We start from the raw sequence: 24,866 nt of genomic DNA, 5'->3' as shown, positions 1-24,866 counted from the left end.
TGAATAAATCAATAACAAAATTTATTTAATTTACACAAAACTTACGTGAAAATATGTTAATTTAACGTTTATCTTGTTGAATAGAAATGAAGAGATCGGGCTTTTCTATAATTATCTCCTTGAATGTCAACTTTTTCAAACAAATTGTTGAATAGATTTATAGTTTAATTAAAACTTACATTTTAAGCAGTCTTTTAGTTTTCTAATTATTAAGTTAAATATTTTTGTTAAAAAAAAAATCATCTTACTGTTTCTTTAAAGTAATTTCAATTCATTGCAGGGTGTAAAAGACACTCAATTTTTGTTTAGTACAATCACCACAAACACAATTTTTTCTTCGCTACCAACAGCATGTACATAGTGACATGACACATGACCTGGTCAATGAGCATAAATTAATGCACATTAATAGTTAGTAAGAGCGGTTCTGCCCATTATTCTTGCCACGCAAATTTTAGCCTTCCATATTCCTGTCCGATATGAAACGAAATCTTTAATTCTCTCCAAAGCTATTTTTACCCCATGACAAACACGAGCGGAAATTAATTGGACAAGTTTCGGCGCCTCTTTTCTCTTGTTTTGTTTTTGCGTGGATTTGCGTGATTGAGGTGGCGCTGTCAGCAGGGCTGTCGGCTTAAAATTTCATTTCGAGGGGCTAATAACAAATGTTTGGTTTCGCTGATGGAGTTGGTTGTCGTATCTCGGATCCCTTTCGGCGGCATGAAAGCTCGATTTCGTGCCAACCGCAATCCGAGAGCGTTTTGACAATGGCTGCTGCCTACCACATCATAGCATGCTTAATTGATTTTGATGTGCAGACGTTCACCGTGAATTTCAGCTCTCAAGTTACGCGCTGGTCCAAATATAGTGACCACCGTGTACGAGCTTTAATGCTTAATTAATCCATAAAATTCTCTTTTGTTGCAGGTAAGGATCCTTTTTATACCATCCTTGGTTACTTTTCGACCGCCAAGAGAGTTTGGTGAGTTGAAATTTCAGATTATCTTCTGCGCTTGACGGTTTTAATTAGCCCCATTAGTGGGTTTAATTGCGATACTTACAATTAGTGTGTTGAGATACGAATTAATTGACATTCTTAATTGCCGCAATTTGAGATAAGAAACGGAGATCATAAGCGAAGTCACTTGAATGAATTTATCTTAGTTTTTTTGCCACACGTTTTTGTTTATAGGGAAAGGGGAAACGAAAAGTTAATCCAGACTGAAAAACTGCAGCAGTGGCTTTGGTGATTTGATTACTTTTCGGGAAGGAGTCCCTTATTAGCTGCGGAGTGGAAAAAGCAAAAACAAGCCCGAGGCAATAAGAAAGGGGGGAGATGTGTTGCTTATTACTTTTACTTTTCTGGAGACCAAATCCCTTTCCTTCATCAAAGCGAGAAAGGAGACGGAAAAGGGTTCCAAATATGCCATGTATTGTTTTTGTATCTTGCAATCACAGAAGTTTATCTCTTTCGTCACTTTCTTCTGCTCCCTATGTATTTTGACGATAGGAAAGGCAGCAGAATTACGCCAAACAGAAGGATGAAAAAAATTAAAATATATTTTTTTCAACACTAATTGTAAATAGAATAAAAAATTTGTTAACCACTGCCATTCGGGAACGAAGAAAACGAGAAAATTTACATTTCCTGAAGTTCCCTCCATATTTCCATAAATAATTTTCAAATAATGATGACAATTTTAAAGAAATCTCTTTACAAAATGTCTTAATCTTATTTCAAAGATTAGAAATAAAATAGTTTCGAAATTCCCAATATTATACTGTTGAGCTGTTTTGAGAATTCATTGATACAGTTACCAGGAAGACACTTAAAAACGCTGAATTTTATTTCAACAAATGAATTGAGAAAAAAAAAATATATTTTCAATACATTATATAACCAAAGGGAAAAGTTCATGAAAAAATAACCATCATATAGATGAGTTTGGCACATAAATGGAAAAAAATGAGTTCTCTGCGATGGAAAAAGTAAATTTATCAATCTAAAAAAATTGTGGATCTAATTTGCATAAAATAGTATGCAAATTTAAAAACTTGATGAAAGATATCGGCTATATGACTTATTTATATAAAAAAATCGCCAGCCAGAAGCTCTCATTTCGATCAAGCATAATATATTTTTTCTACCTTTAAACATTTCGACAACTCTGCGGGTGCCCGTTTCAAAACTCGCTGATTTGCGAGCGGCGCTTCGTAGTAATTTTCAGCTCGCAAAATCTCTGCGCTTTGCTAATTTCGTCCCTTGTCGACCGAAATGCAGACGTTTGCAATCCACTGCTGCAATAATAAGCTCGCACAGACCCATAACTTTATCTCGCATAAAAAGAAAATAAAGGCTTTGGTCCAGCCGGCGGTGACGAAAGTTTCTCCACACTGGTCAAATTCATTCGCTCGCTTTTCTTCTCTATTTCTCTCCTCGCCGCCTGATAAATACACACACCAACTTTTCTCTAACTGCTCTGTTTACAACAGCGTGCCATTAATTCCCAGCGATTGTTTCCAATCTCTCTCTCCGTGTGTTTGTATCTTAATGTCGGATCGTGTGGTTGGCGTTGGTCCTCGTCCCTTTTCTCTCTCTCGACTTCTTCTTATCCACCCTCACTCTCGTGTGCGCTTTTTTCGCGCCCTGTCTCCGCCAGAAACGTCGCGAGGAGGACGCACACAAAAAAGATACTCGGTTTGCATTAGAGCGGAAGAGAAAGGGTAAAAGTGAGAGATGGTGATCTTCCCCCAGGAGAAAAATTGAGGTGACGCGAGAAGAAAGTAAAAAAAATAAGATTTAAGATGAATATGTCCAATGGCATTAGATTCGCTGTTTCAGGCAAATTTCTGAATAAGAAGTTATGAGATGGAATTATTTTTAAAGCGGCAAATGCTTTAAAAGGAGATTATTTTTAAAATAATTTCCAATGTAAAAATTAGAAAAATTCGATTTTATGTCTTCAATTCCGTCATGAATCATTTCTAATGTTTCAGAACTCTAAAAACAACAAGAAATCTCTAATCGAAAACTAAATAAAATTTTTTTATTTTCTATTCAACACCAAAAAAACCCCTCAAATGAAATGGGAAATAATTACAAACATGTACGGATAAATTGACCGGTGTGTGGTTGAAATGAATGTTTATTTTGGGAAATTTTCGCCCTTGATTAGCATAATCACTTAAGGAATTTTCAGAAGTTTTATAAACCAGCTTTTGTCAAATAACTGCATCTGAGAATTTTATTTTATTGCAATGAGTCAAGTTAAATAATTAATTATTTTTATTTAAATTAAAAATAATTATAAATGTGTAAAGTATGTGTGTTTAAATAACCTTTTTTTTAATAAAATTTTGTTTTTAAACAATTATTTTAACAATTATTGCTTTTATTTATTTTAAATTTTTATTTTGTTGTTGATTAATTTCCCTAAAGAAAACAAATTAAAATTAAATATTTATAAACAAGCAGATCTGTGAACGCTGCGTACCTCATTGATAACTTAGAAATTAAAATATATTCTTAGGACTTATATTGTATTTTAAAATTTAAACTACTCCAATAAAAGTAAACGAATATGGAATTTCACTCACTAATAAAATATTTTTTTATTTTTTAAAAAAGTGGAACCAATTAATAGACTCTTTTAATTTCAATTTGTTTCTTTAATTATTTGAAAACTAAAATTTGGTTAAAGAAAATTAACTTTTTTACAAAGAATTTTATAATTCAGAGATTCCCACTTTAAGTTATTTGCATTAAATTTGTGACAAGAGAAAAAGTTTCCATGAGGAATTATTGGAAAAAGCAAACGTCACCACTGATTCCGAACACGTGTCCTTCTTGTTGACGCAATTTTCACCATTTTTTCACCACTTTTCTCGAGATCCGTGGGGACAAGCGTAAAGTTATGCAATAACAATAAAAGCTACGCACCGGTCCCCTGCTTTTTGTCGGCGGCGATTCTCCTTCTGCTCCATTTCGCCCGAGTTATCTCTCTGGCCGCGTCCCCGGTGCTCGCCAATGTCCTTACCAAATAATAACATCAGAGACGAGCACGTGTTCATCATCAAAAAAGCCAAACCGCGCCGCAAAAAGGCCAGACGAGAGAAATTTTTTCCTCTCGCCGCCGCGTGGCCAAAAATAAACGGCCGATGATGAATTGAATGGCTTATTGAAGTTTATTGACGACACGCTTATTGCCGCGCGATGAAGGAAAAATTATCGAGCGGCTCGGCTTTTTTTAATAAATGGCATCAAATTAAGACATAAATTAGGCGGCTCGGTGCAGCTGTTGATGCTGCAACGGCTGACACGTGGTTTATTCAATGAAAGTCTGCTGAAATTTATCGAGGCAAATAGCTGGTTGATGACGCCATGGGCATCTATAAATTTGAAAGTTTGAAGCTAAATGATTAAAAAAAATACTAATATTTGGATTAATGAGAGATACTGCAAGAAAATTTAACGTATTTAATGTCAAGTATAGTTTTTTGAACAAAGATCGTAACATTTAATATGATATAGTGATTGGTTGATTATTTGCTGAAAAAAATATAGCTAGAAAAAGATCATTTTTTATAGATAAACTATGATTTAATTATCGAAAGCTCTATTTGATACAATATAAATACAATGAAATTGGCGGAAACACACATAAAGCCAAATAGTATCACCTGGAGACTTTAATTTTTCGAATTTTTTGATAAGCAATAAGTTAATCAAATTTTTTAATTTTATGAATTTTTTTATTGAATTATTAATACAGTTAAAGTCGCATGAATTGGTGTATTTTCTTATAAAACTCAAAACTGCTTTAAAGGAGAAACTTCATCATCTTCATCTACAATTTTATTGGTCTTCTTTGGCATATTTGAACTTAACAAAACGTTTCTCCTTTTTCCCAAACATTATCTGGATTTTTTTTCGCGTCATTGCAGATTCCTTGAGTTAGAAATGCAAATTAAAAACTCAAATTCCTTTGTTTCATGTGTTTCAGGCCAACAGAAGTTAACCTTTTGTTGTTTTTTTATATTTTATTTATGTTCAATGATTTACGCTCAGAAGTTTTTGATTTAATGGTTTTGATACTTTTGAATTCATCAGAAAATTTGGCACTTGCCCTTCATTTGAATATTTATAGCATCGTATATTATTTATAATAAACTATTTAATCAGTTTATTAACTGTTTGAAAATGAAATTTTACCTTATTTTAATATTTACTATTATATAACGGTAACTAAACAATAACAATATTTAAAATTGTTAGTTTGTAAAATAAATTTAAATAATTATAATAACACTATTTTATTCCGTCTAATATAAAGTCTATATATTTTTTAATAGCATTAATTATAAAAATTTATTTCTTTTTTTTATGGGTTATGATAAAGTAAAGCTAATAGAATTCATTTTATAATTAGAGCTATGGAAATAGTAAATTGGTAATATTGTTGGTTCCTCAACACATGATTTATACCCACTAAATTAAATGCTCTACGTGATTTTTGCGCCTTTCAGCCTCTAATTGATTGGAATTTTAAGCGCGCAGAAGCGATAAAACCGAGCTCGATGCCGGTGGAGTTGTCATGCGTTTGAATTCACATACATACATACATAGGCGTGTATAATAAAAAGACACGCTGCAGCAATGTCATTACCAAGGTTGCTGCTACCTCTCTCTCGTTTACGATCAAATCTCTCGCGAGCCACTTCTCGACTCGCTGCTCTTTGAATGTCAACCCGTGAACGAGACACGCGGTTCGTAATAAATGATTCGTCCGTCACATTTCTCCAGCACCTCGGCGTCGATCATTCTCGGATTAAGCAGCCGAATTTCACTGCTTATTTGTCCGCAGCAGTGGAAACGATTTTGAAAGATGTAGCTTGACTTATTGCCGTCGCCGAATTTTTATAATAATTCATCCCGTCGACCGCGGGAGACCACTTTTAATCTCCGAGCAGCGGGATTTTTCTTTTGGGCTGGGTTGCTCTTTTTGTTTTGCCGCCTCTTGCCCTCAGTTATTATGGAGCAATCCGCACGTCACTACAGGAAATCGTATCGCATTTTTTTGCTGCCAGAACGACTCAAAAGAATTTTCTCGTGTGTGATGATTCTTATCTCAAAAGATGTGAGGCGAAAATTGTTATTGTTTATGACAAGCTTAGATAAACTTTGCAAACATTATTAGGGGTTCTGGCTAGAATTTGATGTTATTTATATACGCTATGAAAATAGACAAATCTAAAGGAAAATATGCACACCTGGAAGTGTTTTGTTGAGAAAATACAATTTTTATCAAGTGGATAGTTCGTTGGTCAAGTTATTTTAAATTCAAGTTTTAAATTGATATTCTGTACAAAACCTGAATTATAAATTTTATTTCTGGATGTACTGTAAATCTTCTCTTCTAGAAAAATTGTAGGAGAATCATTGATTTAAAAAAAAATAATAATAATCGAACATTCAAAATGAATTCTTCGCACTTTCAGGGGTTGAATTGCAAAAGAGCACGACAGATCACAACTAATTAGGCAATGACTGCCTCAAATAAAAATATCGTGCTGTTTTGTAATTCAACCTCTGAAAGTTGGTAGTTTATAGATCTTTTTAAATTGTATTATTTTTAATTGGAATACCAGGGGTTAAAATATTTGATTATATTTAATTTCAAAACTGCACTGGTAACAGTTTATCTTAAATGCAAACAAATAATACATAGAAATGAAGATTCGGGCTTTTCCTCGTTGCAAAAAATTGTTTTTATTCAAAAACAAACGGCTCTACCAGTTTCGGTCACGGTCTGCGACCCTATTTCATGAGCAAGACAAATACAAAAAATCAGCAAAATTGAAAAAACCACATAATACATATTAATTAAATATTATGATACGTACATGAAGATTTTCAATTTTGAAAAACAATAAACAGATTCAACTTCCTGTTTTGAAGCCTCATAATGAGAAGGTAGTTGATACACCTTCCAACTATAAAAGATTTCTTTGATTTATTATTTTTGAGGGTGAAAAACCTTTTTTGTTTCACAGATTCATTATAGTTTATGGAACACTGTTCTTAATGTGTTTATCTAATTTACCTATTTATTATTGTTACATTTTTATTTGAATAATTAATTTCATTATTTACAACAAAAAAAATGTTTATGTTAAATATATTTTTTTTAATATTATTATTATTTATTTACTTAAGGAATGGAAAGAAATATAAGAGCTTTTCTTGTTATATATTCGATTAAACGTTCGTATATATAAAAATTCTTTAATTGAATTACATGTTGCATAAATAAATTTACTCTCCTGGTTGCCAACACCACCAGTGGTTTACCTTGCGGGAATTAGACAAATTCTGTTTCTAGCTATAAATTTATTACAAAATCTACAATGCAGTATGTTCCAGAGAAATTATAAACTAATTGCTCAAAATATCTTTAAATGTTAAATAAGCCGCATTATTTATGTCATTTAAATTCTATTCAAAACAACATCCACTGTCTCTAATTAATCCTGACAGCATTCTCGAGGAGGTGAACCAGGACTTTTTCCATGACGCAATCAAACGCGTGAGTCTACTTCTTGATATTTGCCTGTCCACGCTGCTCTCCTAAACGACCGCGCGTCTCTCTTCCTTCTAAATATAATCTCTCCTTTTACGACGCACACTCAAATCCCCATTTTTGATAATGAGACCGATTCGGCCGAAAATAAAAGAGATGTGTCCACTGACCAGCGAGCGCATTCCTCTCGATCGTGTTTATCAGCAACGCAAAATCTCGCCCGAAAATTTTGCCCCACTAGAGATTGCGAGCCGCGAGTGCCGGTTTGGCGGGCGCAAAAAGAAGCTGCGCAAACCAGATCCTCTCCACTTATTTATGTTGAACTCGCCCAGATATCGCCAGAAATAAATTATAATTTTTTTTTAAACTTTTATTTTATTATAAAATTTTATTATTTTCGGTTAGGCAAAGGTGCCGTTTTTAATTATCCGCTTTGCTAATAGTCGCGCTAAACGATGGCCACGTCGGTGAACTTTGACTTGGGATGGGAGAAAGGTGGGGAGAGATGTGAAAGGAGCAGCGCGCCGAGGCTCCTGCGAGAGAGCGAGTGAGTTCGCCGCCGAGAAGACCACCATATGGCATGGCGAGAGGACCGACCTGCTCGCCTCGCCGATCCTTCTCGTGTGTGTCAGTGTCCGACCTCCGGTGTCCGACACCTCTGCACGGTGTCGACCCTTGATTTGGACATCATGGACTTGTAATTGGTGCGAAAAGGTTCGTTTTTGAAACGATTCTACTATTTTTTAAGAGTAAAATAGCAAAATTCTGTGCTTTCTCGATTCTCGATATCTCTGTCTGTTTAATTTTTCTTATTAATTTTAGAAACTAAATGGGGATATTTAATGAGCCTGACTGAGCACGATAGTAAAATTTAAAATACATATATGAAATTGAAAGATTTTTTAAAGTTTTTCTGCACGTCTAAATTTCTTACAAAGAAATCGTAAATACCGGCAATTTCTATTTTTAATATTATACAATGTATATTATATTATGATATAATAATATTTACTTTGTTAAAGATAAAACATTAGTAAAGATCAATGAACAAAAAACACATAAGTTATTTTTATACAAATTCATCCAAAAACTGTCACTATACCAAAGTTGTATAAATTTAATTGTTTCAACAGCAATTAAATAATATTATGATATTGCTTGTTTTAGTCTTGATACAGAAATTTTGACTTTTCATCAGTAAAAATTACAAATATAAAAAAAATATTAGAAAAAAAACGTTAAAAACGGTTAAAGTAATAAAAAATTAATTTTTTTATGTTTAATTTAATTTTTTTTTATAAATGTGCTGTTAAAGTTTTATGTAAAAACTATAAAGCAGTTACTTTTTTATACATGAATGCTATTTTTAACTTCAGAAGTGTACCTTAATCTTTATTGAAACAAAATTATGCATTCTGAAGAAAAAAATGGAAAGTTAATTTTTTTTGTTATAAAAAATTAAAAAAAAACTCGGGCTTAAATTTTAATCGCACCTGAGCCAGATAAATTAATTTGAAGTTAAACGTCACCTTTTTCACCCCTCTCCCCGCAAATTCTTATGAATTGTAATACAATGAACAATGAATGTTAATTTTAAATTTATTATTTATGTTTGAAATTAACGGCTCTGTTTAGTTATTTTCAAGGAAGATCTTAAGAAATAATTTGAGTCCCATGAAAAACTTCGTTGATATTGAAGTTTGTAATGAAATTTTTACATCGCTGCTGTTGTTTAAAAATTAATTGAAATTTACAGTTACATAGTTTTTTAACTTTCTGTTCGAAGTCTGCGCAGTTTCTTTTATTTAGCTTAGGAAATTTTATGACAAAGAAAATAATAAAACTTGATCCATTTTTCACTTCATAATTTTCCTGTGGCAGTTAAAATAAACCGCGCGGATTAATCGCAGGAAGTTATAATTATTATTGTTGTTTATTCGTTCAAATTCACAAGTTTAAAATAAGTAACAAATCAAAATGCTTAAATTGAATAGCAATAAAAATTTTTAAAATGAGCTCCAGAGTTTAAAAATATAAAAAAGTATCAAATTTATGGAATCAGAAAGATAGAATTTGCAATTGATCATTTTTTATATTTCATGAAAAAAAAAAAACCATAATAATTGTAATTTCAAACAGTGATATTCGCGAAGTGTGTGCAAGTTGGACGGCGAGTGTGTGCTTGGAAAATGAAGCGCCCGACGTGTGATGCTGGATGACGAGGAGGACAGTTTGTCCGGCGTGTCCGGCGCGGCCGACCTGGGTCGGCTGTACCGGTCGCACTCGTTGCCGCACTGCCTTTTGCTGAAGCAGGACAGCGCGTCGTCGTCGCGACTCAAAGACTCGGGCGTGCCCACCTCGAACACCAACAGCAGCCGCCAGTCGTCAAAAAAGGGTGTCCCCAACCACGGACTCTTCCCCGACCTCCGTCACCTGCTCTCCCTCACCCAGCACTACTACCCTGAGGGTGGTTGGGGCTGGGTGGTCGTCGTCGTGGCCGTGCTCGTCCAAATCCTCACGCACGGAATCCACTACTCGTTCGGCGTGCTCCTCGCTGAAGTCATCAACAAGTTCGGGCCAAACATCGGTGAACCAGAGTCTTGTGAGTACCAGTTGAAAAGGAAATCGTTTTAATGAACAAATGCAGTTATAAAAGATATAAAATATCAAATTAAAAAATTAAGGTGACATTATGAAGAAAATTAAAGAAATTTTTATATTTTGCTAATCTGCTGGTGTTTGAGAAATTAAATTAAGCGGAATTTGCATGGATAAAAACCAAATAAATATTGCTTTGCTTCCAAATAAGGACATCATACTGTATATCACTGTATATTATTTGATGAACGTCAAAAAGTGACTGAATTTATTGTTTTTCAAATTAAGATCGTCAATATTTGTATTTATTTATAATTATCTTTGACTTGAAAACCCGCCTAAAAATGAGATGGCACAAGCCTAAATTTTTAAATGTTTTCAGGTAAAATTTTGTTATCATCAAATGTGAATTTTGAAGTTTAAAACTTTTACTTGAACATGAGCCAAAGAAAAAATTTGAAAATTTAATTTAATAATGTTATATTGATGCAAGAATTAAATGTAAATTGTTTGTTCCATTGAAACTAATTTTTTTCTAGATGAGTTAAAATTTATAAGATCTTTCCACCTCAACTTCATTCTAAAGCAAAAAAATTCATTTGCTAAAATTAATGTACAATAATTATGATAAATATAAATTTGTGAATTTTCATCATTTGAACAATTTAGTTTCAGAAATTTGTTTATTGGGTTCAAAAATTTACTCTTATACTTGCCAAATACATTTTTTAATCTCACATATTGACCACACTTAATTTAAATAATTTATTCATTCTAAATCATAAAATTTCATCAATGTATGTGTATGTGTTTAATTGACTCATTCCAAACAATGACGATATTTAAAAAAATTATCGGGTAAAGATTAAAATCGTTTTAAGCGAAAGGAGACATCCACTTTTCTTCCTTTCTTCATCACAATAATGATTTTATTGCACGGTTTATAAAATGTGATAGTTTGTTGATTCGTACAAAAAAAAAAAATTATGTGTGGTAATAAACGGGCGTGCGTGTTGTAGCTGCAGGCATACAAATGAGCGTGAAATTAAAACAAAAGCGATCGCGGCGATTCATTGCACAAAACAGGCTCGGGTTAATCTCCGTCTGTGTTATTATCTGGCGGCGCAGAGTGAAACTTGAAACTCGATTCGATTAGAGGCTACACCGACCGGCAATTATTATTTGCAAAATATAACCAGATATTATGGATTTCAAAATATAAAATCTGGAGTAATCAGTGGTTCCGTCTATCAATTTTTTAATAAAAAAAAAATTATTTAGGTTAGCCAATTAATTAGATATTAGATGTATAAGCGAAAAAAATCTGCAAATTTAATTTGCAACAATTCAAGACTTTTAATTCGTTTAAAAAATTCAAATCTTTATTCTTTTCAGATAGACTCGGTGAATCATTGAAAATGTTCAAAACAAATTTCAGATTCGTTCCTTTAATTAACTTAAAAAAAAAATTAAATGGAGCGTAAAATCCTTTCCTGTATTTCAAGTTTTTTTTCCTAGAATAATTCTGACAAAAATCTCTTCAATCTTAATTGTTTTTCCTTGTTTTCGTAGACAATTTTTTGTTTACTTAGCACTAACTTTTTATTCATACTAAGTTTCAAACACAAACATATTTCAAAGTAGGACCCGGAACATTTTGATTTTTATCTTTTCCCACACACATGCACATCTCCATTCCTTAGCGAGATGTGTAAAGTTTTTCGTCCGTCTCTCGCAACAACATCGTGATTTCTTCTTCTTCTTCTTCTTCTTCTCTCTTGGCGCGAAAGGAAAACAATCCAAGCGCCATTAAATGAGCAGCAACGTTTCTTGTTTATTGCCCAGATGTCGGCATGATGATCGTTTCCACTTATAATTTAATTTCCCCAACTGCATATTATATTGCTAAGTGGAATTAAATTTATTCATTTATATGCGCGGCTGGAGTCAAAGGTTCAGCAGGAAAACGATCTTTCAGATATTGCTTTTCAAGAGTTTTACGATATTGGGTGGCAGGCGCCGGTCTTTACATGTGAAACAGATAAAAATTCAAACGGAATCTGTGCCTTTTATTACACGAGCGTGTATCGTTGGCGGGCAAACAGAATTGAGAAGTTTTCCACAAAATATCTGTCATCCGAACTGATATATGAAGTAGCTTTTCGCCATAAACGCCCATTAAAGAAGAAGAGCGTCGGCTTGTTTAATTTTTTTCGCTCCCCGCTCTGACTGTAATTACCACCACTTTATTATCAACTGAATAATCTTTCATCAACCGCCGCTATTAAGGGTATTGGATCTAGAGCTATTATAATGTTTTATGATGTTTTTATATAGTTTCTAAAAGGAAACAGGGGAATTCATTTAAAATTTAAATAATAGTTTAATTGTAATAACTGGAATAAAATTTCTCATAATCTTATACTCAGTCATTGAAAGATTTTAATTAATTCAATCTGCACAAACTAGTATTCTAAAGAAGCTCTAGGAAAAAATTGAAGTATTAAAAAAAAATATTTATTATTTTTTGCTTAAAATAGGCAAAATTCTCAACAAAGTAAATATGTGGAGTAGTGGAAAGTCATTAAATCTTACATAATTTGAATTAGAATGAAACTATTTGCAAAAACTCTGAATGAATTTTAATAACTACTGAGACTAATTAAAATAAATCAAGAGACTTTTGACTTAAAAAAAGTTTTTTGATGAGGATTAAATATTAAAGAATCTAATTAATTGAAATTTGCGTTGCAAAAAAAGATTCAGTTTCCATTGGAGGTTTCAGGGACAAAAAAAATTACAATAATCTTTAAGTTTTGTGTTTTTAAAGAATAAAGAAAAAAGATGTAATTGAAATTGCAAATATTTTCAAAATAAAATTGTTTTTTTTTTATAAGAATCCATAAAAGCAAAAGGAAATAAATGCATCAGCAAAATTCTATCATAATTCCCCAGCGTTTCCGCTCAAATTTCTCTTGATCTCTGAATCTGGAGCCGGCGGGCAACAGAATTGAAATTACACTCATGTACGACTTAATGATCATTATGTCATTATCTCCGTTTCGCGTGCGCCTATCCCGCTAGCGAATCGGTTTGCAGCCGGTCCGTCGATTCCATTTGCATATTACACGCATGGCTCAAAATCTTTTCGCGCTCTCAAATTGCGAAAGGCCAAAATAATGTCCGTACCACAACTAAGCACTTTATTAACGCTTTATTGGCTACACGGTGCTGATGATTGTTTTCGGTGCCGGATCGTGACCGAAAACCGAGACCAAGCAAGCACGGCCAATTTGTTGTCTGATCAGGTAGAAAATTTGCAAGAAAATTGCTCGCACACCGGTTGAAGTAGCAGCAGCCCGGCTAATTTGATAATGACGGCAATCTGTCGGTGCCCTCTGTGCTCTGTGTGCCGAATTGTCGACCCACGCACCGCATCATCTGCGAGAGAGTACATATGGTCCGTAGGAAGGTGGTTCGCATTCTGGCAACTCACTTCTTCTTCTTCTTTGCAGGCAAAGGAATAAAGAAAGGTAAACAAAGTTCGAGTGTAATGCAATATGTGCCTTCAGACTCCAACGAAAAGAGGCGCGTTTTTTTTTTCAAGCAGGCGTGGGAATCGTTCACAAAAAAAAAGATTTTGCACATGGGAGGACAAGGCCCTTTTTATTTTAAAAATATTTTTTCTTTGGATAAGTTTTATTAAAATTGTAAAATTTAAAAACCGTTACTGTCATTTCTTTCATTTAATTGAATTAAACAAATTTACACGAAATTACAATAGTTTAAACTCTTACTCCAAATTGTATGATTAGAACCACAGAAATTAATCAGAGTTAACGAATTGGAAAATGATGGATTCAAATCATACAATTAACTATTGATAAATCCATTAATATGGATTAAACACAACCATATTTTTCTGGACAATATTATAGAGTTTAAAATGCGCACTTTTATCAGTAAAATTAGTGTCCTGGAGGGTGCAAATATTCAAGTTTAAGCATCGATCATAAAATTTGTGTAATGTCAGAATCACATGATGAATATCGTCGAAGTTCCTCAACAGGAGAATATCAATAGAATTTGAATTAGTCACATTGATATTAATTCTGGTTCTTGGTAGAAGACATAATATTATACTTTTTATTTTAAATGATTGACAAAATAATAAAAATATATTGATTGTTTGATAAGTTCTATTGACTGAAGGACCATAAAATAATTTATGACAAAATATATAAACTTAAATATTTAAAATATTTAAAAACAAAATAAACCATTAATTTGATGTTTAAAAAAGTTATAAAAAGTAATAACGTTTAAGTAAAAATTTACTTTGAAACTTAAACTTTAAAAAAAAGTGGTGAGAGATTTGTATGACAGCATCTCGTCGTTCCGCGTGCGAATCTCCTTTTTTCGTTGCGGAGAGCGTGTGTGTGCGTGTCCGGCGACTCTCTTTAAAAACACTCTCTCGCAGAATGTATGAACATTCGACGTAGCCAACACACTCTTGAACAATGACACTTCATTGTTTGCAATCGCCGCCCAGTTCCAAATGAAAAGCGGCCGGTGTGGATTTATATTATTGAAATTTGCCCGCATCATGATCCTGACTCGCGACGACAATGCAGCAGGTCCTTGGCCAAACAAAACAAAGGGTCACTCTTCGTTAGAACGTTCTCGCTAAAAAGAATTTCGCCTCATAACTGGGCTCTTCGGTTTCGCACCGGCCGCTTGATTGCCGAAATATAAAGGCGGATACATATTTATCGAATCATCATCATCCGAAGCAGTTTATTATGCAAGTGTATATTCGTGGCATGACTGCTGGGAATTTGCCCGGGTTATCTGATGCCGCTTATTACAAACATAATGTTATACGACTCGACTCTCTTTCGTAATTAATCACGTGTGTGCTCGAATCGTCACCGCGAATAATTAGTTTTCGTTGGCCCTAGTGTGGCCATTACTCTTTTTCGTAGCCGTCAAGGAGATTATTCATCTCTCTCAAGAGCAGTTTCGCATCCTGGCAAAGCACATAAATATATCGATACAAAATAAAAACTTACAAATATGAAAAAAAAGTTAATTTACTTGAGCAAACTTTCACACCCTGAAAAAATAAAATACTGTGCCAAATATATGAAAAAAAAAGAAAAAAAAAGAGTCAAATAATAATTTAAATTTATTTAATGAAAAAAAAAAATTTTCTTTAAGGAGGGAGACTAATGACTGGATTATTAATGAGCTAATAAATTTGAGAAAATTGTAGTTGATTATAAATTATAACAAGCATGATATTAAAAAATCAAAGCTAAATTTAGAGAGTGGATGTTTGACTGGCCTGCGATAAAGAGCTCCTGATAAAGTCAAAACCATCAAAACAAGGTTTTGTTTGATTGTTGCCTATTGTTGTACTCTGTAATCAAAACAGTACATTAATAGTTTAAAAAGAGGCAAGGAAGCCTATTGTTCCCCCATCGTCACCATAACATTATTTATACAAATGTTTGGCAAGTTTTGCAATTTTGAGCAAATATTAACATGCAATTTTTTAGAATTATTTGATTTTTTGTTCATTTCTGAAGTTTATTGCAGTTTTCTTAATCCTATCCTAATTTTAAATTTCAATTGATAGAAAATTTAATAACAAAATATTTCCTGTTTCCATAGATTTTGAAGGTAAGGATAGAAATATTAACTGAAAAAAATCGCCAGTCTTGGTATTTTTTTGAACAATTTTAACCATCGTAAATTTATAATTTCAATTCCTTTTATGGCCAAAATCAGATAAAAATGCCAACAATACCTTATAGCCTTATCCATTGCATGAGGCGTTAAAGTGAAAAACAGCTGCTCTGCTCTCGCGAGTGCCGAGCTGCTGATGAGAATCTGCATGGGAATATTATTGCCGGCGATAAAATCTCATAAAATTGAAAATGAACCTTGTGCAGTTATCTGGCCGGAGGAGCTCAAATTGAATATTTGAAACTTCTGGCCGACGTAAATCACATTAACGGCTTCCATAAGCACAGCGGGCCGTGCATTGTGCGATACACATCATAAATAGTAGGAAAAGAAGCAGAGGATTTTCACACAACTTTGTTTTCAATGGGGGACGATTGGCTTTTTGCATACACGTTCCGAGAAGCTAATCAGATTGAACGAAAGAAGAAACTCGGCCAGTCGAAGAAGTATTGTATGCGCTTTTGGATTTACAACACGCTCGCCGAGTTGTAAACTTGCCCCCGCCTCCTCAGCCCCGGTGTATAATTTTACAGCCACGTGCAATAAAAGAGCGTGTTTTATAAAGTAATATCATATTCAGCAGAAATGGATGTTTTAATAATAATTTCTCTCACACAGAGAGAAAAAATTTACACAAAGCGGATAACGTTTTTGCAGGCTGCCGACTAGCTCGAGCCAAATTTAGTGGATTTTTCCGAGCTATTAAAATTCAAATCTGCACAAGATGTTCCGCTTTTTACGGGCAAACTATTAATTTTACAAAGATGTAATAAGCTTAGCATGCTTGTATGCTTATTTTCTAAATTCATGTCTCATTTTAAAGGGCTTAATAAATACACAAAAGATTAATCTTGGATTCAGTACTCTCGTAAATTTTTGAAAATTAGATATTATGGTATAATTATGGTTTATAGCCAAGGAAAATATTTAAATTTGACTAATTTGAGGCAATGAGTTTAGCACAAAGATTCAAATTGATTTTGTTGATGATTATTTTGATTTCAATACGCAGTGACTTATTACTTTTTAAAAGTAATTATTTAAACACAAAATACAAATAACCAGCAAATAACGTTTTCCCGAAAATTCCTTTTATTTTATTTGCAACGTAAGTGAGAGTTAGAGTTTTTTTTTTATGAAATTTAGATTCCAATAATCATTTCAGAGTGAAAATTTCCTCAGAATTCTGAGGCCGAGCGACACAAATGTAAAATTTCCTAATGAAATCTAAATCCCACCAATATATTTAATTCTTATTATTTCATTGCTATTTACAAGTCAATTTTGATTTATATTATATTTATTGCATGATTATAAAATGAAAAAAATAATAATGCACTGCTAACTAAGTATTTAAGAATAGCTTGTAATGATTAGCAATAATAATAACAAAATTAAATTAAAAAATAATGCAGAAGTTGTTATTAAAATCTATAAAAATATTTATTTTAAAAAAAATGTAGAATAATAATAAAAAACTATAAAATTTTAATTGCATTAATTTTTAATTTTATAACTTAAAAGCAAAATATCTCTCTCTGATGAAGTGTGACTCGATGTGAGGGAAAACTAGCAGTTATGATTGATGCGCACTTCACATCAAATGCGGCCACGAGCGACAATTGCTTTGTTTATTCACACGTAGAGTGCACGCGCAATTAAACAAGATAGGGCATTCGTCCGCGCGAGTACGCACTCACTTTTCTTATATATACCGGAGTGTATGAGTAACAGACACTGGCGATTATGTATTTTCACACAATGCGCGTCCATAAATGGCGAGACGGGCCGCGCATAAAGTAGAGACGTTAGCGAGCGTCGGCGGCGTGTATCGCGGCGGCAACAGCTGTATTCATGCGCTTTGACAAGATACGAAATTTAATTTCTAATCTTGATTACCCTTCTTTCTTATAATGACAGAAAAGAACAGACAGCGATCTTGCGCGCCCTGTTATGTACTGACCACGTGCGTTCAGCTGTGTCTCTCTCGCGGCTCGAGATAGCTTTCGATATGATTCGCTGAATTATTTTCTCGCGCCAGTGTCGTTTAATTAAATAGTTAATTATTTCCGCGTGTGTATGTGGTAAATTGCGAACGATGACACTGCACTAAAGCAGTTCATTGCGTACATTCGTTTTGCTGGAGATTACCTTCTCCGAGAAAAAGCGATGGCTATCGTGCCATTTGCAACATTCCTTGTTATGCGCTGCCCCTTTGATTGTGCCGACAACACACTGGATTTTTTGCTCGTTTTCGCAATTAGGGGATTTGCGAGTGCAGAGTGGCCAAAAGACCAGCCACAAAAATGGCTTAAGAATGATAAAAAAAAGAGAGAAATGAGTTTTTGTAAAGGAAAATAACAATTTTAAATTTCATACTTCATATTTTTAAGTTCTCGTCATGCTAAAGGAGCTTAACTTAATTAGCCTAATTAGGGACTAACAGAATTTGAGGACTTTGCCAAATTTTTTTTATTTTTTGCCAGACAAAATTAATTTGAAAGTGTTTGGGATTCCATTGGATTTTTATTTAGGAGGATCAATAGCTAAAAATCTTAAATTGTATTAATTAAACAAACATATTTATTTTTCTATTTAAAATTAGCTTAAAAGGCAATACTCTCTGAGAAGAAGAATTGAGTACGAAATTTGCATAGAACATGAGAATTTTTACTATGAGTTACAACTAACAACAAGAAACTAACCAAAGAATAGAGGAATTAAAATAAAAAAATCACGATTAAATCTGAATAAATATTTTTTTTTTATCAAACCAGCAAGCAAAAAAGAATGTCACTATAAATTTGCCCTGCCTTTTGCCCACACTCGGCTCAACTTGGCAATTTTGAACGAGATACGGCCCATTGTTGGCCCCTTTCTATTTTTAGAGATAACTTACGATTCTTTGTGAAAGCAAAACGCCAAAATTTATATATTATGAACACAATGGGCACCATTGCCTCACAACAACACATACGCTCAGCTTGATACTCGCCATTTCTGACATTTAATTTATAATTACAACTCACCTCCAACAGACTTGTACACTAAAACATTTTTCGAGGAACATGTGGCGCCCTGAGCCACCCACACATAAACTTGTTTCGCAGAAGAGCGAACCACATTGTCTCATTTGCTTTCCGCACAAAACACACCGCATGCAAAATGCAACCAACAATTCGTCAGGGTGATTCATTTTCAACCTTTAACGTACAAAACAAATATAGCTTTGTCGGTTTTACGAACTGGCTTTCCACGCCACGAGTTCGATGACTTTCCAAGGGTGATTAATATATTTTAATTCTTTTGAATTTGACAAAACATTTTTAAATTTAAATTTAACGACTGAAATGTAGATCTCAATCATAAAAATTCATACAGCTAACTAAGGGTTGAAACATGGATTCATCGAATGATCACATTTTCCCATCAAAAGCATTAAAATATTGAGGAATGAATCTCAATTTATATAAATATTAACATCCTAATTTGTTTCAATTTAGTGATAAATTGTTAGAAGTTAAGACAGATGTCTATTAATGTTAAAATAATTTATTTTTGGTAGGGGAGAGTTTAAATTTTGAACTTTTGATGAACCCCTGTCTAGGGATGCTATTTTTTTCATCAAAATTAAATTTAAAATTTTGTCTCTTTCTAAATTAAATAATCAAAATAATTTCTGGAGAGACACTTTAATTGCAGATATTATTGCACATCTTCCTGCAGAGTTAACAAGTTATCACGCCTGGTTGTTACGAAACGTCCCTCTTTTTTTTCTTTCTCTAGTTCAAATCCTGTTTCCTTTTAAATCTGGGCAGCACCACATTCCACGGCAGCGCAGCTTCGGTCTTTCTCTCTCTCTACTCTCCTTGCCGCGTGAATCAAATTCGTGACTGTGCATATTTTTAATAAAGTCCGTCGCTGCTCTTTGGCCAAATGTAATCTCGTAGTAATAACATGTGGAGAGCGCACCAGCTAACTCATCCATCGTGCCGGACGAGGAACCAAATCGCGCTTTAATTCATTGCGCGACGACGTGTGTGGCAATGTTGACGCTGGCCATTTTTAATCCACGCTGATGATTGTCGAAATTTATTCAAGTCTGTCGAGCCGAGTAACGAATAAGTCGCCAAATTTGCTTTAGAATGCTTTTACAGAGGACTTACCGAGGTCATAGAAGTAAATAACGGAGGACTAGTAAGGAATAGAAATGAAAATTGTATTCAAGTTTGCGTCGAGTGTATTTGACATTTGAAAGCCACAATGGTCGATTAAATTCCCACAAATTAAAGGGGAAATTTAAATAAGTATGAATACAATTTCTTCATCTTTAAATCGTAAAGGAAAGCTCGAAATTCTGTTCCTGAAAGTCAATGCGTTTGAAGATAAGATAAAAAAATATTGAAACTGACGTTTATTTTTTACAGTTTCCTCAAAAAGTTAGTGAGGCAGTGGAAATTCTCCGATTTGTTTAATTCTGATTAAAAATATGAAAAAAATTTACGACTTTTTGAGAAAATTTTCATTATTTTGTAAACTTTTTTTTAATTTTAACATCCTTCTTTTTTCATTCAACTGTTTCCTGCAGCAAAAATAATTATTCGTTAAAAAAATACTGAAGTTTCCACAACTTAACTATTGAAAAGTTATTTTTAATATTTATGGCAAAAAGTAACTAAATACAGCAACTATTTACATTTTTCTGTCTCTATGTTCTAAATAAACCTAAAAAAAATATTCATCACAATAGACAATTCCTTCAATATTATAGAAATATAATTTCTTTTAATAATGAAAGAAATGATACATTTTGATTGATCGAATATCACTAATTTTTCCACTATCAAAATGAAATACGCTATAGGAACTTTCTTGTGTGAAAAGTTTTTAGTATTTTTTAAAACTGAAATAATTTGGATTATTTATGTTATTTTAACACCTCTTTTAACAGTTTTCTTCTAAAAAAATCAAAGGTCAGGCCTGTTTTAAATTTCCACATGACGGGGGGCCTTTTGCGTTTCCCCCAAATGCCGAGTGCCAAAAAGAGATCACCTGACTCATCAAAGGAAAAAGCAGACGCGCGAAAGCCTTTGCTGGGTGTCTGTATGTATACCTCATAATTGCCCTCGATTTCCTTAATGGCATTCTTCGCTGGGAGGAAAGTTTCCTGGAGCAGAGAGCGAGCGAGCGGTGCCAAAATCTCAAACGGCATTCAAAGAAAAATGAGTTGCGTGGGCCGCGACTTTGTGCCTTGAAGAGAGTGAGTAGTTTACTTACATCTCTCTCGGCATGATACCCAGTCTGCTGGACCGAAATAAGTATTTTAATCTGACGCACGGATTAGCGTGGCCGCTCGCAGATAAGCCTTTTAACGAACAAACGCCTTTGTCCTGGGCACCGGAAAAAGGCGGTGTTTTATTGTTTCAGCCGCAGCTCTTTTGAGAGAAATCAAAAGGACCCGCTTGCGTCTTAATCAATATTTGTTTGTTTGTTCGACACGAGCGGTTTCAAAGGAAATTTATTTCGGGTGAAGTCGTCATTCAAACGATGATGAATGAGAATTTCTCAAAAGCTGCTGCTAATTTCGCGACATTCAAAGGAATTGTAAATAAACACTAAAGAAAACGGTGCATACGGAATTCCAACTTGTAAGCAATTTTGGTTGTTATTTATCTATAAGCATTAAAACTCTTGATATGCTAATTTACTATGTTACCTTGCTTTAGTAATAATTTTAGTACATCAATTAAATTTCTCTTAATAACAAAAAATAGCACAGCTGCTGGATATTCCCTTTAAACAATTCCATTATTGTCAATTTGCATCCATGAGGCTATAGAGCATTTAATTAATTAATGCATTATTTCATCTGTATCCATTGTTTTTTCGTTAAATATGAAGTAAAATATGAAAATATTTTCATTTTCATTTATAAAATTTAAATAACTTTTTATAAACTTAATTAATAATTTAATGAAATAAAAAAATTATAAATATAATAATGCTTAATTTGCTTAATTAACCATACTATAAAACTTACTGTGCAAAACTTGACTTCGTATGAAAATTTGCACATAGTTATAAGTTCTTAAGTGCTGCTTGAGTGGGAAAAAAATTTGGACAATGCTCATTGACAAAATTGAAACATAGATTTTTAGTTGGTTTTATTATATTTAATATTAAAAATAAACGCCTCTACAAGTTTGAATTCTGGCTGCAATTGTCTTTGATGGCCAAGTTAAAATACAAAACCAATGGCAATTTTAACTTAGTTCTTTGGGAATAAAAAATAAAAACTAATTTTCTTACGATGAATATCGCATTTTATGAAAATTAAAAATTTTGGAACGGTACAATTTAATGAATTATGTTATGCTGATACTAAATAAAAAGATGCAAATGGTTCAACGTAAAATTTTAAACAACAACCTGCTTTTTACGACAAGCCAAAAGCGGCACGCCGGTTTTTAAATAAAAGCGGATAAAAGTAGTCAAGTTGACATGCAAATCATCCATTGGCGAGTCGCGAATTTTATTATTTGCGGGACATAAAACTGCAGCGCGACACAAATTTGCAATTTAATCTCCCTCTCCTCCGTTTTGCCGAAGAGGAGAGTCGCGCGCGATTTTCGGTTGAGTGGCAGCGCACGACCGAGCCGACAGATTTGCGATTCGAACGCGCCGTAAAGAAACGGGGAAACACAACGCGCGAGGGCTTTTTCGTATATGGCCGCGGCGAGTGTCCGCCTTAAATGGAAATATTTATGTATTAACGAGAGAAAGAGCAGCCTTTAATGAGCCATTCTGTCTGCCCGGACTAGCTGCGGCGAAAATTTAAGACGAGCACGTGGAATAAATCAAGTGGTGTTGCTGCAATTTTCTCTCAGTCGCACAGTTCGAGTGACGTTTTTGCCTTTAGAGTCGCACACAAACACATCGGTCGGTGAGGTAGCGCAGTAAATTTGTAATTAAAAATATTTAAATAAAAATTAAAGAAAGTTAAAGCTTTAATATGGACTTAATGTTCCTTTATTTTTTTCAGTTAGCCTTTTATGTTCGGTTAGACACAGGGATTTCATTTTTGTTTATAAATATTTCGTCTAACTTTGTTTATTTTATATTGTTTTCAAATTGCAAAAATAGATTTTAAATTTAATAACATTAAATTTTTAGATATTTAGGTTCCATGACTAATAAATAATTATAAGTTGGCAATACACTCGCTTTTGAAAATTGATCGCTTCATTTTTTCAGTTTGCTTTCGATAGTTTTTTTTTAATGTTTGATTTGTTGTAGTCATTTAATCCGATTCTATTCTATTAACAAAATTCTCAATTCAAGAGGACAATTGTTTACACAAAATTGCAGATGCAAATATCTTAGAACTGGTATTTGTTTAAAATTTCTCTTATTTCATAAATAAATTCAGTTTTATCTTCAATTGAAAAATCAATTATTTCCAAAATAATTAAATTGTTATTATTTTTTTTAGGATCAAAATCCATAAAACTATGTTTTATAAAAAAACTTGAGGCAAGAGTGCTCTAAATAAACATAGACAGGTTGTGACTGGCACAATAATAATCGAGTACCGGCGCCCAAGAGAGTGCGTGAGCTCCTTTTTATATTCATTGGGCTGTGCTGGCTTCTCCGTGCTACACTTTTTTGAAGATGAAAGAAAGTGAGGCACCAAACGCACACCTATCTCATCACTCTCTTTGAGCACTCGGACCTTCGAGAGCTGACGTCATGTATTGTTAATGCATCAAGATTGCTCTCGGTTAATAAAAAAGAGCTGCCGTTGCTGCTCGCGGCGGGCCACATTTATAAATTTATATATGTGTATGAAAAATTCAGGCTGTTCTCGGTCGGCGGCGGCGGCTTTCTCTCGCCTCTTTGTTTATCCAAACATCGGAATATTAAACGATCCGCGGTAATTAATAATAATGGAAACACACATATACACAACTCGCCTTTTATCAATCATCTGTCTGTCTGCTCTCGTCTGACACGCACGTACACGAGAGGCAAAGAGACTGGCGAATACTCCACATGATGTGCCATCAACCTTAAGACTGACGGAGGAAAAGAAATGAGCCAACGAGCAGAGAGGCGCCAACGATTAAAATGGGTTTGCCTCGAGAAAAAAAAAATTTGCAAACTAGTTTCATTAATTTAAAAAGAGATCAAAGATCTTCAAATTTATTGCTAAGCAAATGAAAAGGGTTGATGAATGAGCAGCGGGGAATAAAAAATTGTAATAGGTTTTCATAGAAATTAAGTTTCAGTTTATTTTCACGATTAATATGAAAAATTGAGAAGTTTCCATTTGTATGAAGTAAAATTTCATTTTATTATATATGTATAGTCAAATATATAAATACACTGAATAAAATGTATTGACTTAAAGGTTCATTAAAAAAGGGTTGATTTTTTAGCTCAGATTTTATGCTACTTTGTTTCAAAATAAACCTTTTTATGGAAAATATAATTTGAAAGAAGTTTCTAAGGAAATTTGTAACAATAATAGATTAAAAAATAGTATGCAAGAAATTTAAACAACTTTAATTAAATGTCTCATTTCTCAAAAATTAAAAAAAGAGAGAATTTCATGTATTTTTGTATTCGTGCACTTAAAAAGACGTGTTTTTAGTCTTAAAAGCTTTGTTATAAATTGACAATGGGCCTTGGGGTCGGAAACAATTTCAGATTAATTTAAAAATACATCATTAATAAAAGAACAAATAATTTTACTTTAATTTTTATTTGAGCTTCTTTGCGGCTCTCTACTTTTAACTTCTATTGTTGTTGTAGAAAGCAATTTAAGAAGAATAATAACTGGTTGCTCTAAAAACACTTTTCCGTCATTCAGTTGAAAACAACAAATCAAAAGAGAATTGCAACAACAAACTGCACAGGTAAGACGGACGTCACGCC

The 24,866-nt window shown here is 33.3% G+C and overlaps 1 protein-coding gene across 4 annotated transcripts in view; it reads left to right on the top strand.

The window, feature by feature from the left end:
• The window catches only part of LOC132193563 (monocarboxylate transporter 10-like), a 156,900-nt gene that overhangs the window by 79,275 nt on the left and 52,759 nt on the right, over nt 1-24,866 (top strand). Inside the window, exons 1-2 of one of the 4 annotated variants that reach the window (XM_059614315.1) lie at nt 8,142-8,294; nt 9,720-10,182. The exons of the other annotated variants lie outside the window; for them this stretch is intronic. Of the exons in view, the coding sequence (XP_059470298.1) occupies nt 9,789-10,182 (394 nt within the window). The 5' untranslated portion in view covers nt 8,142-8,294; nt 9,720-9,788. Of the gene's footprint in view, nt 1-8,141; nt 8,295-9,719; nt 10,183-24,866 lie in introns of those variants that run through there. 4 annotated transcript variants of the gene reach the window in all.

This window comes from Neocloeon triangulifer, unplaced genomic scaffold (assembly GCF_031216515.1).
Source record: "Neocloeon triangulifer isolate White Clay Creek 2 clone unplaced genomic scaffold, ASM3121651v1 ptg000004l, whole genome shotgun sequence".
NCBI classification, from domain to species: Eukaryota; Metazoa; Arthropoda; class Insecta; order Ephemeroptera; family Baetidae; genus Neocloeon; species Neocloeon triangulifer.
This window is presented reverse-complemented; position numbering and strand designations above follow the sequence as displayed.